This window comes from Papilio polytes, unplaced genomic scaffold (assembly GCF_000836215.1).
Source record: "Papilio polytes unplaced genomic scaffold, Ppol_1.0 DF821733.1, whole genome shotgun sequence".
Classification (NCBI taxonomy): domain Eukaryota; kingdom Metazoa; phylum Arthropoda; class Insecta; order Lepidoptera; family Papilionidae; genus Papilio; species Papilio polytes.
The window spans coordinates 2,256,534-2,272,088 of record NW_013527471.1 but is presented as its reverse complement, the minus strand read 5'-3'; the positions used below and the strand labels follow the sequence as shown (position 1 = coordinate 2,272,088).

General features: G+C 35.8%; 2 protein-coding genes across 5 annotated transcripts in view; both read left to right on the top strand.

Annotated features, from left to right (window-relative positions):
• The window catches only part of LOC106108224, a 3,790-nt gene extending 2,387 nt beyond the window's left edge, over positions 1 to 1,403 (top strand). Inside the window, exons 3-4 of the mRNA XM_013289324.1 lie at positions 344 to 384; positions 689 to 1,403. Coding sequence (XP_013144778.1) covers positions 344 to 384; positions 689 to 1,394 — 747 coding nt within the window. The 3' untranslated portion in view covers positions 1,395 to 1,403. The remainder of the gene's footprint in view (positions 1 to 343; positions 385 to 688) is intronic.
• The window catches only part of LOC106108285 (GAS2-like protein 3), a 48,956-nt gene that overhangs the window by 15,337 nt on the left and 18,064 nt on the right, over positions 1 to 15,555 (top strand). Inside the window, exons 1-2 of one of the 4 annotated variants that reach the window (XM_013289405.1) lie at positions 7,238 to 7,388; positions 13,940 to 13,978. The exons of 1 other annotated variant lie outside the window; for it this stretch is intronic. The gene's annotated coding sequence lies outside the window, so the exon portion shown is untranslated. Of the gene's footprint in view, positions 1 to 7,237; positions 7,389 to 13,939; positions 13,979 to 15,555 lie in introns of those variants that run through there. 2 more of the 4 variants (XM_013289406.1, XM_013289407.1) reach the window with 2 other exon arrangements.

The window sequence follows — 15,555 nt, the reverse complement described above, 5'->3', positions numbered from 1 at the left end:
TAAGATTTAAACGAGCTCCTAAGTAGTCCTCTATCATACTTGTTTGTTAGAGTTTGTAGCCTAAACAGCTAAACGGATTTTGATGAGATTTGGTATAGTTGTAGACGATAGTCTGGAAGAACCCATAGGCTACTTTTTTTTTATAATTCCACGCGGACGGAGTCGCCGGCGGAAGCTAGTTCGATATAATGAAATGAAAAAGATCCATGAAATTAGCTAACGTTAAAGAATGAATAACGACGCAAAAAAATATCAATGACTACACTATTCTCTTTGTAGCATTTATTTGGCCGTAATCAATTTGCAGATAAATTGGATGTTTACTGGAAATTAAATGTTACAGATGGCGGGCGCAGTGGTGACATACGAGTTGGTTCTCATACAGTTTGACGACACCGATCTCAACTCTACAGATCCGATAAATGCTACAATGATATAATTGGATTAAGTTAATAAAATTAATATGAAGTCAAATACTTTATTGAAATAAAAAAAGCTATAAAAGTTCAGTAAGCTAAAATGAGAGAAAAGTTCGAGTTAAACACAAGTTGTGTCTTTACACGTATGATTGATTTATTTCACAGAATGTTCGAGACTTGTTTTTTTTTTTATAAAGCGAAGTTTATTTTGCGAAACTACTAATTTATACATTTGGATTATTTACATGTGTAAATTATAACAAAAACAGAGCCTCCGAACGAGTGGGTTTGAAAATGAACATGGATAAGACAAAGGTCATGTCAAATATCCATGTTTCACCCACTCCAATAACCATCGGAGGCCATACTCTCGAAGTTGTTGACGAGTATGTCTACCTGGGACAAACCGTCCAGCTAGGTAGGTCCAACTTCGAGAGGGAGGTCAATCGCCGAATCCGACTCGGATGGGCAGCGTTCGGGAAGTTGCGGGATATCCTCTCGTCCCAAGATATACCGCAGTGTCTCAAGACAAAAGTCTTTGACCAGTGCGTGTTGCCAGTGATGACATACGGGACAGAGACGTGGCCGCTCACTGCGGGCAATATCAGGCGGCTTAAAGTCACTCAAAGGGCAATGGAGCGGGCAATGCTCGGAGTCTCGCTGCGAGATCGCGTCAGAAACGATGCGATCCGCAGCAGAACCAAAGTAACCGACATTGCCCGAAGAATTGTAAACCTTAAGTGGCGATGGGCTGGCCATATTGCCCGCAGAACGGACGGCCGATGGGGCCGAAGAGTCCTGGAGTGGCGGCCACGGATAGGTCGTCGCAGCGTAGGTAGGCCTCCCGCAAGATGGACCGATGACCTGGTCAAGGTTGCGGGAGCGCACTGGATGCGGGCGGCACAGGACCGGGCATTGTGGCAATCAATGGGGGAGGCCTACGTTCAGCAGTGGACGACCTATGGCTGGCAATGATGATGATGATGATGATACTATTAAATGTTTTACAATGCTAAGTAGGTACATAATTATACTAATATTATAAATGCAAAGGTTAAGTTGGATGTTTGTTAGAGTTTGTAGCCTAAATGGCTGAACGGATTTCAATGAAATTTGGTGTAGATCTAGGGAATAGTCTGGAAGAACACATAGATAATTTTATTTATTTCCACGCGGATGGAGTCGCGGGCGAAAGCTAGTATGGTAAATGTTTATAAGGTCCTTATTCAGTTGGTGTATGGCGCGTAATCAAAACTTAGCGACAAAAGTACAGAATGAGGAAGAAAATAATTTTTTAATTTAGAACTGTACATTCTCTGCCATCCTGCTTGCTGCAGGCGGGGAGCTGGGCGCGGCACACGCACGTCTAGACACGCCACCCGGCGCGCCTTGACAATCGATAGCTTTCGGGGATCTTAAAGTTAGAGAACTTATAATTTTATAGCCATCGCAACGTGGCACTAAAATAACTTACTAGAAATACTTCGTTATCATTAAGGTGTGCAGGGCTGCATGTCCTCATCTCGCAGCGACCCACCACCGACCTACCGCTCATTAGGGACACTTTAAAACTGGATACGTCGCTTCCGGAAACAACTGGGCTAAATACTAAATATACACTAATTCTTACATCTGTAACAAAAATGTTTTCATCCGGGAACACGTCTATTCTAAATAAAATTTGCATGTTGTGTAACAGTTTTTTATGTGCTAACAAATACAGTACAGAAGATGTAAGATAACAGCTCACTTTCTGTTACACATGTAAACGTTATTCGTAGACTCACAGATAAGATATAATCAGTCATAACATGGATGGAACTGGTTAATGTTAACATTACCTTAGATTTCACGTTATTATATACTGACATCTGCAATCTGAATTGAAAATAATAGAGATATAATTGACATGAACATCATCAGGCGCGTTTTAGTCGGAAGTAAAAGAAATCATTTCCAAGCAAAGACATCTCCATTTGTACAGATCAGTGTATAAATGTATGTAAGCACTTATTTTGAGTGAAAACTTTTATTAAAGCTTAAAGCTTGCTACCATAGAATGTGTCCAATTACAATTTCAGTAGAAGTATAGATAAGTACTAAATTATTACGCACTATAATTTAAAAAGGCTAATATTACACAAGTTGGTAAGTTTGTACTTTGTCGCAATGCGGAGGCTGCAGAATCGATTCCGTTCGGATTTATTATAATACTCGCCACTGACATCCATTTGTAACAGACACAACCACAAGGGGACTTGTCTGGAACACGGGAATATCGTGAGTCTTGAAAAGGTAACAGAGAATGTCTAGACTTTTAGCAACTAAACTAGCAAAGGCACGTAGGTAACGTAGTCTAGTAGGTAAAATTGGAAATTGCTACAATTTAGCAAATAAATGCAGCGGATTTTTTATTGGAATAAACTTTGTTCGTGCGTGCTGACTGAATTGAGTACTCGTAAAATAAACACAAAATTTACTTTAATTTGTTAATAATTTTAGTCAGTTTTCGTTACTTTTGATTTCTTTTTTATTCACTGTCTGTAATAGCCGGTTCTCACACAGTTTAGATTATTTTTTGTGTTGTTTGATATAAAAATGTTCGTCTGCTTGTCACATGTTCGTTAGGGATGGTGACATCAGTGCGTATTGAGTACAATCATTAAAACGCCTCGGATTAATTGCAATTGTCAAGTAAAATAAATTTATAGGACTCCGTCTGTCCTAATTGATTCAAACTGGCGTGATGTCGCAGTGTTTGCGGAGGATCGGGTGTCTTTTATGACTTCACAACAATTGTATTTCTTAGCATGTCTATCTGAGTGAATACACCAGAAATATAAATGTTACCGACCGATAGTGAACGTCGCCCGTTTGTAAACTGCCTAAACAAATGGTACAGTCGGAAAATTATCTATCTATATATAGAGCATAGTCTAGAAGAACACATAGGCTACTCAAAATAAAATTGTAATTTGAATAAATATTATGAAAATCCTGCCATTGTTTAATGTGAAAGAAAAATGAGGAATTGCATTGTATTTAGTGGGAACATCTCACTGTGACAAAGAATCCTGTCCCCTAACATCTTCCCACGTGCCATGGGAGCTCGGCAGTGTTTACAAAGTTGAAAGTAAATATTTGATCTAACTTCATACAGCATGTTTGAGATATTTAAATCAAATCAATCTTTAAATGTAAACGTCAATCGCACGTGAGAAACGAAACATCCAACTTTGGGTGTTAATTAAACCCAATATTAAAACTTAAGAAAGGAATGTTTATAAAATCCGTCTCGTTACTTCGCTTGAAGGAGAATCAAAACATAATGAATCATAGCTGAAATTGTATACACTAAAGACAATACTCCACTAAGGATTATAATTTGGTAGACTATGGCCTATACTTAGGGTAGATTTATAATAAGTTGATGATAAAGTATTGTGCATTTGCTAGTTTTTTAACTGAATGATGCCGGCAGGAGTAAATAACTTAAAAAAGCTATACACCAATGTTATTTTATCTCGTTTCTTTCTCGTCTTGTTTGTAAGCGTTCGGATGTTTGTTTTTAATAATTCTGAAACTCAATAATGTGTTTCTAGTGGCTTACATTATCTATCACTCATTACATGTTGCATTAAATAATTGTGGTAACGTGTCCGCCAGATGGCGCCGCTGTGGAGCGCTGCTTTCTCATGTGAAAGTTTGCTCTGCATTGCGCGACACTGAGCTCTGCTGTGCTATATGATAATTGTTTATGTAACATTATTTAGATAGCTAATGAATAGCGATATCGATCATTGATTGAATTTTAATCCTACGTAAAGAAACACCATCATTATCAACTTACCTTTATATCTTATAGAGGGTCGGCACAGTATGTGCTGCTCTTCCATACATCTCTGTCAGCCTAGTATATCATCTATCTATCTAAATATCTACCTATCTCATCTCTACATAAATAAACACCATACATTGATTTATTTAGCGTAGATTTTAGAGCAGATTTACAGTGCCTTACCTTTAACTATCGCATAACTGTTTAGTCACGCTTTTATTCCTATAAGTTTTTTTTTTAAATTGCGAAAACCAGCGCTTGACCACTATCCCACCACCAAGGTGAAGATGTGGTCGAAGGATGGTACGCGCTAATTTAGTAAGTACCGACTCACCCTGCTCTTAAAGGCACCCACGTTATAACTTGACGGGAACACTGACGCCGGCAACTTATTCCACTCCTTTGCTGTTATTTGCTCTTTTGAGTTTATATGAAGATGCGCGCATTACTCGATATTTATTGTGCAACTAAACAGTTGAAGGCTGCGAAACAATCGACAATCACACAACTGTAGTGCGATAGTTTATTCGAATGTGCGTGCCCGTTGTAATAATAGTTGTAACATTCTTACATCAAGTAATTCACATATGTAACACTTTACTATGATGTTTATATAAGTTTACTACAAGATGTAAGACTGAAGTCCCTGAAAAAGTACTGAAGTTTTTTGTAGTCTCATATATTGCTCGTAATAGGAACTTTATGCAGTTGGAATAAGGACTAATGCAGTTAGCAGCAGGTAAGCACCTCGTGGGAACTCTCGACTTGTCTCAACTTGGATGGTACTTGAGCAAGACTTAATTACTACTATTTAAGGTCCCGGTGACGTACTCTGTACTTAACATTTGAAAGGTTCCTTTCCTTTAATTAATCAACTCGTGTTGAAAGGAAATTTAGAGTTCCTTTAAATATTTTAAGAATTAGGATAGTTGGTACAAGAGAAACTATAAAAAGCATACGAGTAACAAAGTATACGGAGGTACGCACGTTACAGAAACAAAGTACTTATATGAAAGTGAGATGTTTTTTTTACTATAAAAGTAAAATATCCTGAGGCTAGTTTAATCGTTACTTTGTTCTAGGAACCACTTAAGATTGAAACGTAACAATTATGATGTAAAATGTGTAATATTAATGCATAATGTTGAAAAAAAAAGGTTAAAAGCGTTAACGAGTAATTGTGCGCTAATCGACAATAGTTCGGATGACGTGCCCTGCCCCCTGGCGACGGCGAGGGGAAACCGCACCGCATTGTTAGCTAATGAAAAAAACTGTTTTGTTGTTGAGTGTAAAGTCGATTGTAGTTCATGGCAGAGGTTAACATATCACGTTACAAGAACCGGTTTCTGAAATTATTATTAAATTATCAAACAATTAATATAACTACAGTTAAAAGTGGTTTACCATAATTTAGATAATAAGTACTTCGGGTTAAAAATAAGTCATCGTAAATGCTTAATTTAGTCTACATAGAACTTAGTTTAAGGTCGCAATATAGATTATAATATTCCAGGAAGTATTAACAGGATACTTCATTCTGTAGCTATAAAGCGGGGATTTACTGTTATTTGAGCGGCTATAGGACCACTTTACAACCGTAACTAGAAATAACCTAAGTAGTTGTTGGACAAACTGGTTTTAAACAATTACCTATGACTGCTATTAAGTTATATTTTAACAATTTAACTATTGTTACTTTGAAGTATTTTACTCGAAATATTTATAAAAGAAATGGATAATCTTTTATTAGGGCATTGTTCTAACTTCAAGAATACGAACAGAGGGTTGGACTTTTACTATATTATTGTTTCTTACAATACTGACTTTCAATGCGTTGTTACTTATTTTTTTATCATAAACGCCGTCACTATTTTCTTATGTACAAAATGTAAGCCAGCACATCCAGCAACAATGCAGAGCAGTGTGCGATTCTTATTTGAATATTAAAAATATGTAAACAAACATAATTGTTTTAAAATAATTCGCATCCCATCGCCCATGTGTTATAAAATACGCGACCGTTGGTATGTGTTCAATCCTCACTTAGCGTGTTGTTCAATTATTTAGACGATTTGCATGTTTTTATTAATAATAGCTATTTTCACGCCTGCATCTGGCTATCGATTGCCGCTCGGGACGCTCCTCAGTGTAGTCTGAACCGAGGGCGTACTACAGCCCTCATCCCTCTCCCCGGCGCTCCGCCGCACCTCCCCCGGCTGCGAGGGGCGCGGAGAGAGGGAGGTTAGATTGATTCACATGCTGCGGAGGCAGAACCGGCGATATGCAAGAGGGTGAAAGTTGTTGACTAAGGAATGTTCAGCATTTATATTATGTTCGTCTTAAAATTCAGATTATTTTAGTAAACAACACTATTTGATCTACAAATGCAGTTCTAATTAATGAATATTATAGATATCGCTCAGTAATCGTTTGTGTGACCTTATTGCATTACTGCTGACTGCATGTCTCGCGTGACGTGCTGACAAGGAGTCAAGCAACTCTTGCACAAGTTCGGCTCACTTAGCAATATAACATATCGAACATTATTGCGTTGTTTAATCATAACTACTATAGAAGTTTAACATTTCTTACACATTTTAAAATGTGCACAAGTCTCAGAGTTACATTTTAACGCTATTGGTACTTTTTTGGAATATTCTTCAACAAGATGTCTGTGTATTCGCACCACTTGCACCGGTACCTGTGACGTCATTTGTAATGAATTTGTTAATGATCTCAATTGTATCGTAATGCAGCACTCAATTAGATGATTCCGGTCTCATTTTATAATCGATTAACTAAACACATATTATAAAACTAGCAAACTATCGACATCGTTATTCAGAATAAGTTAATTCAGTTATAAAGAAAGAAAATCTCAGTACAGACTACAGATTAGATCGAACTTGACCTTCGCTGGCTCCCTCTTGCAGAGCACTGTCCACTTTCCCGCTCGCCGTAGCTGCTGTACCCTGCGCCCTGCAGTCAGTCGGCGTCGCGACTTCCTACCAGATGGTTGTGTACTGTACAACGCGAACCTAACTACGTCTAGCATGTGATGAACCGCATTTACAAATAAGTGAAGTTATTTTATATCTATGTTGCAAGAGTGTTATATGTGTCAATATAAGGTAAATAATATATCTAATAGGAGTACATTGTTTTTGTTGATCGAAAAAATCTTTGCTTACCTTTCCGGATGCATTGTTTGTAACTTACTCTGCACTTAGTTTAAAAAACCTGATTAGCGTACTTAATGATATAACCAATTTATGCATAAAATCAATAGCTATTAAGTAGATTGTGAAACCGAAAAATTGTTACTTAATTTTAGCAGTTTTCTAATTAAATAAATTTTACAATACTTCAAATTTTCATATAACTGTGTAATATTATTATGAATTATAGTTCAAAATAAGTGTAATACATTATTTCATTAATTACGAATAAATGTTGCTTAATTTTGTTTACGTCGAAAAATAATTACAATATTTATTACATTGTTTTTCACGTGTTACTGAGGGCTGCGGGTGTTCACGCATTGATTTTAATTCCGACTTATCGTCCGCTGCAAATTGAAGTCGATAATAAAAATTTTAATGCGATCGATAATCACGTTTCTTGAAATACGACCTACAACACGAAAAGACTATTTAAAAAAATAAACATTTTGTTAAGATCGCGAATGAAATAAATGTTTTGCGGGAAACATTGTTTAACCTGTGGGGAAAATGCATAGCTTATATTACTCAAAGATAAATTACTCAATTAATTTTAAAAATTGGCTCAGTAGTTTTTGAGTTATTTCAATACAAACAAAAAAGCCAAAAATACAAATCTTTCTTTTTTACAAGATAAGTTTAGACATAGATTACAAAGTTTTAGAGACTTGTATATGCTTTCAGTTACAAAAACATATTTTCACTAAATAACTACCATGAATCCTTTTGTTGACGGAATTTCCATATAAGAATTTTTACAGTTTTGTAAATAAATATAACGGACTGTAAATACAGTTTACAATATGACGTATAGCGCAGTGAGTATTGAAGCAAACACAAAAGCGTCTTTTATCATGTCTGATCTTCCAGTCAGCAACACAGTTACAACTCTTTGTCATTTAATCTTAAAATCTTCATACAAAACTATTCATATTTATTCTCGAATTCCTCAAAACTTTTGTTATATAAATCATTTGACGATTACAATTACAAGGCGATGAGATCTAAGAAAATTGTATTTGTAGAACGATTGAACAAAGATTTTGACCGTTGTTAAAGATATAGAGATTCCTAAGTGTACTTTTATTTTTCTGCTATTTCTATTTACATTCTGATATAACAAGTAAAGATTTCGCTACAGAATATCCCGTTACAATTCGATAAAGACGTCGTGATCAGTCAAAAGTTGCCATGTTATTGGTTAACTAAATTGTAGATATCTGTTACGAAATCTACGCTTCAGGGAATCCCTTAGGGGTTGCGGTGCTAAACGATTATGAATTTATATATCAAGTTATATTTTTATGGCAGAAATTTATACTAAAAAGAAAATTTAAAGGAAAGTAACCATTAGAAAGCGTATCAGAAGGTACACGAAGCCATTACCTATCTCAGATACATCGCGATAAGTCACCGGCCGGCGCTCGGCGCGCGCGCAGCCTCCAATTTCCCCGATAAGCCTTATCACTACTGTTAACGCATTTTCCACAGTTCTATCTCAGTGACGTCACTTATGACCTTCAAAATAGTGTGTGATGTAATTCTTAGTGATAGATATTTTACACAAATGTAAGTGGAAAAATTCTATCAAGTTAGTGATATACATTAAACATGTAAATCTAATTTTTCAATCTTAAGCCGATTAATGTTGGTCTCATATTAAAGCCACAAAAAGGACCACTTAATGTCTCGGCTCTGTCTAAAAAAATGTTATTACCGGTCATATAATTCGAACGCGGTAGCCAAATATCTTTGAAATCATACTCATAATAATATTATAAATGCTAATGTTTAGATGGATGGATGTTACAGTTTGTAGAACGGATTTCAATGAAATTTGTCATAGATGTAGAAGATGGAAGAACACATGGGCTATTCACTTTTGTTATTTTCAAATTCCACACGGACGGAGTCGCGGACGAAAGTTAGTTAAATTATAATTTACGAGATGGTGGTGTGAGGCCGTCTTTGTCAGCGTTAGTCACTGCGGGGCTGTCGCCGCCAAACTATCGGCTATTGTTTGAAGTAATAATGACTTCATACATCACAATGCTGAGAGTTGCAGCATTCGATTACACAAATATTATCGATGTTTTAACAGTAAGTCACACAGGGCCAGGGCACAACACTAATACAACAGTATTTACAAGATTAACAAATCTTTGTTATGTGGGCCTGTGTTTAATTCTGGACGTAGAACTATTACCAGATTCATGCTTTACGCCTTGTTTGTCCACTAAATTACAAAAAATATGAAAGATGTAGGCGTTAGAATAACATTATTTTAGTTTTCATCAATGTTTATGAAGTGATATAATTATCAACACATTGTGACATGCCTTGAATCGCTGCTAAATTTTCTAGTTAACGTATGTAAATATTCTTATTTACATACGTTGTCCATGTTTATGTACAACGTATGAATAAAACATTGTTCTTAATGCAGAAGAAAGTAAAACATAAAGCATGGTTATTAATTCCAGCTCTGCAACATCACTGCTCCATATTTTTAAAGCGATTTCAACTTCTATTTAAATATTAATGTTTATATGTATGTATTTGTAATAATTTCACTTTCTATAAACAGTTTCTTTTATCAAAGAAAGCTGCTTAACAGTTTAGATTTATAGATATAAATCGATTACTAGTAATTCAAAGTTAATCATCTTTACAGTTCTATTTTTTAAATGTAAGAGAGAATAAAATTATATTTAAAATGTGACTATGTTGAAATCATCATCATCATCCCCTTATCCTACTCCCGTAGTGGCGCAACAGGTTTTTGTCCTCCACACAACTGTATCATACGTCATCTCAGTCATCACTCCCTTTTTGATCATGTCTCCTTTTACACAATCCATCTCTTTCTAGGTCTACCTCTACCGATGTACCCTTCCACACTCATAACTAACGTTCTCCTTATAACATGCGATTCATCCATCCTCATAACATGCCCATACCATGCTAACCTTTTGCTCCTTACCTTCTCTACTACGGGAGCTGGAATGATATAATTAACCAACTCAACGTGACATAATGTCCTGCGACGCGACGATGCGCGAATTATTTCATTACTTTTTTAATTGTGAAGAAATAATTTTTAAAGTTTAGTTTAATCGGCACAAATCAAAACATTTCTGAATGAGAGCATACCCTCTTCCAGGTGCAATATAATGATTAATAATTAAATTTAAATATTATTAATAATCCGTATGTCGGTCAGTTAAGTCGTTGATCACAATTGTAACATTATTATGATAGTTATCGTCTATTGTATGAATCTCATAACAAAGTCCACGTCCCTCACGCCCACACGCTCGCTGGCGCTAGTGTCGCAATCGCAGCTGTCCATCGATTTATCGATATAGAATCGTGAGCCGCGTGCCGAATCGATTCCGCTCACGACCGAGTAACCTTGTTCTAATCTGTCGCTGTGCTGCCTTTAGCAGGCATAATCAATGTTTATCGATTAGTCTTGTAATTAAGATTTTCGGTAGCTAATTGGTAAATTATTAAAAGAAATATGAACCATAAAATTACATTTTACCGTTTTCATATGATAATGCGAATATCTCGGAATTTGTACAGTTTTTTTTTGTTTCCATGAGTTTTAATTTGGTGTTTTATCGCAAATAGATTAAAAAAGTTTTTTTTTCAATTCGATAGTTGTAAGTTATCGATACTTCAGAATGCGCGCAGCACTAACGTATCTTTTTGTTTAGTAAGTGTCGCTGCTCACGTTTGCTGTAATCGATCAATTAACACGTCGGTCGGGCAAATCGCATGCGTTCCTTACATTTAATTAAAGTCACATACACATATGTACGAGTATGTATGTATGTCTCAACATTAAATTTTGTAACGGGTCGATTACATTTGTTGTGACTGGTTCGGTACTGAGGAAAGTTTATATTTATTGCTCAAATTATGTAAGCTTGTTGACCTTACTGGAGTTTAACTTCTAGAATTTCTTACATTTGCTGTTCAGGATTTTATTGGATCTAACAATGTTTTCCTAATCCTTATCAGGATTGTCAATTGTTTTCTTATTTCCGGTTCCACAGGCTGACATTTCGTATAATCAGAAATTTATTTTCATTTTACTAGAATGTTTGATTTACTACGTACTGAAATCTTATCCCGTAATGTTATTACTAAGTCCATCAAAAGGGATTCTTCTAGATAAAAAAAATATATAAAAACTATCTGCAAAACATTCTATACAAAGTCGATCGTGCTCCTGATTGTCTGGATTCTCTTACCTATAGTTATTCATAAAACCTGCTTCTTTTAAAAACAATACTACGTCATCAGAAATACTTTCGTTTTTTTGTGAAACGGTCCAACAAACGTCACATCCGAGAAGGAATTTCGTTTCAATTTCACGCTTCAACTTTGTTATTAATATTTCACGTCGATTCTCAATACGATTTCACTCACAATTGTTCTTGTGATTCTCGTAATTCAGAAATCGTCAGCGGAAATCGATTTTTGATAAGACCTCTATTTGAAAATTAGAAAACTTAATGGTAACCGCATTTACCTATAATTTAATCGTAAAATTCCCTCATACTTAGAATTATTTACGTTACAATTGTTAATTGGAGTTTTATCAAAAATTAACAATCAATCAATTCGTTATTATACGGAATGAATTAATTATAAATAAAGTTAAATGAATAGTTTAAAGCAAGGTGGCGCAGACCGTAATGTCAAGTGGTGATATAATCAAATTCATATTCAATCGTAAACAAATTATGGATGTTTTTATGATGGCATATTAATTATTAAAATGTGCATATCATATTAAATACATTATAATTACATAATCATGACACTGTTTAAGCCAAAATTAATATTCAAATAGTAGTTTTAGGTTATATTTTTAAGAAATTAAGAAGATATTCTACGACTTGTTGCTACGAATTATTGTATCAACCTTCACTATTTCGTGTAACAATAATTTCAAGACATATTGAGTCAGTTTCCGGCCCCTGCTGGGTATTGCAGGCGTCACAATTATCATATATTTTCTCCTATTATAGACACATAATAGGGGATCAGTGGAGCGCGGCGTGTTGCGCCACCTAGCGGCGCGTACAGTTACCTACACTCGTCATGCGCACGCGCACGCTTCAAGATGAAATAAAAAGTCTTAACAGTACAGACATTTAATCAAACTTGACGCTTAATACAACATCAATTTATTTATTGGATAGTATTGAGTAGCCTATGTGTTCTTCCAGACTATCCTTGACGTCTATGTCACATTTCATCGAGATCCGTTGAGCCGTTTAGTCTACAAACTCTAACAAACATCTATCCATCTAAACTTTCGCATTTGTAAAATTAGTAAGAAGTAAGATTAAACCTCCAACTCAGTAAGCATTCATTAAATACATTTGACACTTATATATACGGAAACCATTTTCTTCATTAAACGTGACAAGTTATCTGCAAAATAAACCATTAATTTTTATAGTCGAAATGTTGATGAGATAATATGATTAACATATAGCCCTTGCCCTCAGCCCATCCACAGCTCCTCACATCGCTATGCTAACGACATGAAAGTGAAACTGTCTGTCTGTCACAGTGAATACTTCCTGATCACGTTTGTACTTCATTATGCATCATTATAGAATAACTATTACTGTATTTTATTAATTCGTAGTTTACACAAACATTTCACAAAGTGTGAACTTCAAAAGATACGAAAAAATTAAATTATTCTATAGTTAATAAGTATTGAACGCTTAGAGATAATTGTGTTCCTTTATGCAACAGACAAACAACTCATTACCGTTTATTTATATTTGTACTAACAATATTTTTATGTTTACACACAACAGAATACAAACTATAAAATTTATTTAACCTAAGCTATCATTACAAGTCTAATAACAGTAGGTTGATAGAATACAATAGACTTTAGCGGAAAAATATCAAAAGCGAGGCCGTCATCAGGGTAGGGCACGGTTAGACTATCTCCCAGGGCGTGAAATAGGCCATGGGATTTCCAATACAGTTTCATCTAACCCTATACGATACACAAGTGCAACCTACATTCTGTTACGGTACGAAGGTTTTAGCTAGTGAATCGTTAGTAAACTGTAAACTAGTATAGACGCTTCTGGTTTGCAATTCATCCAAGTAAACATATCAGGTTGTTCAACTGTTCTATGTACAGATTAGCTCGATGCAGTCTTTGATGTTTTAATTCACAGCCTTTATTGTTCTGTTGTAACGGATGCGGGCAACTAACGACCACAGAGCAGACAGCAGACATGCAGAGGGAACAGTGCCACTCGGCCGGTTCTGGGCAACGGTGCTCTGTGGTTTACCCTTGTCGGGAATCTGGTACAACGCAACAATAATGTTAAACGAGGAATTTACATTCTCGGATATTTTGTGTCATAAGTATTTTTTAATGTAACTAATAGATAAATGTTTTGTTACAGTTTGCAATTGATCGGAGAATGTGCCTTAACTTCTGACTGGTGAGATTTTTTGTAATAATTATAATATTTAATGTTATAAAATGATAATTACTACTAACTGTAGAAACAAGCTCAGTACTTTCAACAATGGTAAACATTCTCTTCCTTTAAATATATAATTTAACCTTATCTGTTTTAAGCAAAAAATTACATTCAACATTTTATGTCCCAATAAAATAATTTTAAAGACACGAAATGGCACAAAATTGATCTGTCCTTGATTGATTGCATTGCCGATTTATGTTGATTGCTGTTTTATGGAGATCGTATCGATAATGTGGCGATATGTTAAGGATTGTCGAAACATCGATTGTCTTGAACTTATTCTTGTTGTAACTTCTTTACAGTAAAACTATTTTCCCCATCTTGACTTAATTTAGTCAACCATCATATAAGCGAGTAGTATAGACTCGTATTTAGGTTATAAGAGCAACAATTTGCGTGCGAGGGGGCACAATGGGAACACTGTCAATTAGGAGTATTGTCCGGTTCCTGGCGACATGTTTACGAGATAATGAGCCGTCGCGAGGCAAGTTATATGTCTTCCGCTCAATCTTGAGAGAGACAGGATGCACTACTGAACGTATTTAGGCCTCAGTTCGAAGCCAATTGAAGGGAAGGCGTCAATTCAATTTCACAAAGAGATAAATATATACTTGGACACAAGAATGTCTCTTATTTAACTTGCGTATTGTTTTCTTTAAGATTGCTAGGAGGTATATTTTGATTCAGCAAAGCATTATCAAAACATCTTCACATCGATCAGACGACACGCCCCCGATGTCAGTTCTTGATGTACGATAAAAATGTCAATTATAGTGAATTGTTTGTCGCTGGCCGTGGAGCGTGAGCGAGGCGAGAGGCGACCGCCCGCTGAACTCTTGTCACGATTCAATCGATGTCAATTGATGGGTTAAAACTAGTTTCACTGAGATTGTCCCGAGCAAACATACATACGTTGCCCGTACGCCTTGAAGTGAGATAAGTTTGCAAGCCGGTTTCAAACAGACAAAATATCAATATATATAAAGTTAACCATACATGGTTAATTATTAATCCGTCGTTACTGACATGTTGCGCCATAGAGTAACAACATGTAGAAGTGTCAATGGGACCCTTCCACACAGCGTCAATGACGAAAGTTGTCTTAGAAAATGATCATGACTAGCTTTAGCTGCGTTTAATCAGCTTATAAAGTGTTAAATCAATACGAAGACAGTAATAACTTACGTATTGGTTTTTCGTGGTTATTGATAATTCTTGTTTTGTATAGCAATGTCTAAGGGCTAGTGATAGTCCTCTGTTATCCAATGCTTGAGCAGAGATCTCGAAAGTAAGTCATAGAATTTGGCCGAATTCAGCGGTTCACTTTCACGATCCGCAGCCGGAAAGCGGAACCGATGGTTACGTGACGCAGGAAATCCGACGTGTGGTTTACTGGCCGCCAGCTGGCACCGCCACTGGACTATGGTAACTTACAACTTGATGCGTAACAAGCGGCGCCTTTTTATTGTTTACATTTACATATTTGGTAAACGGAAGGGTTATAAAATTTGAATAGGCTTTGCAATTAAATT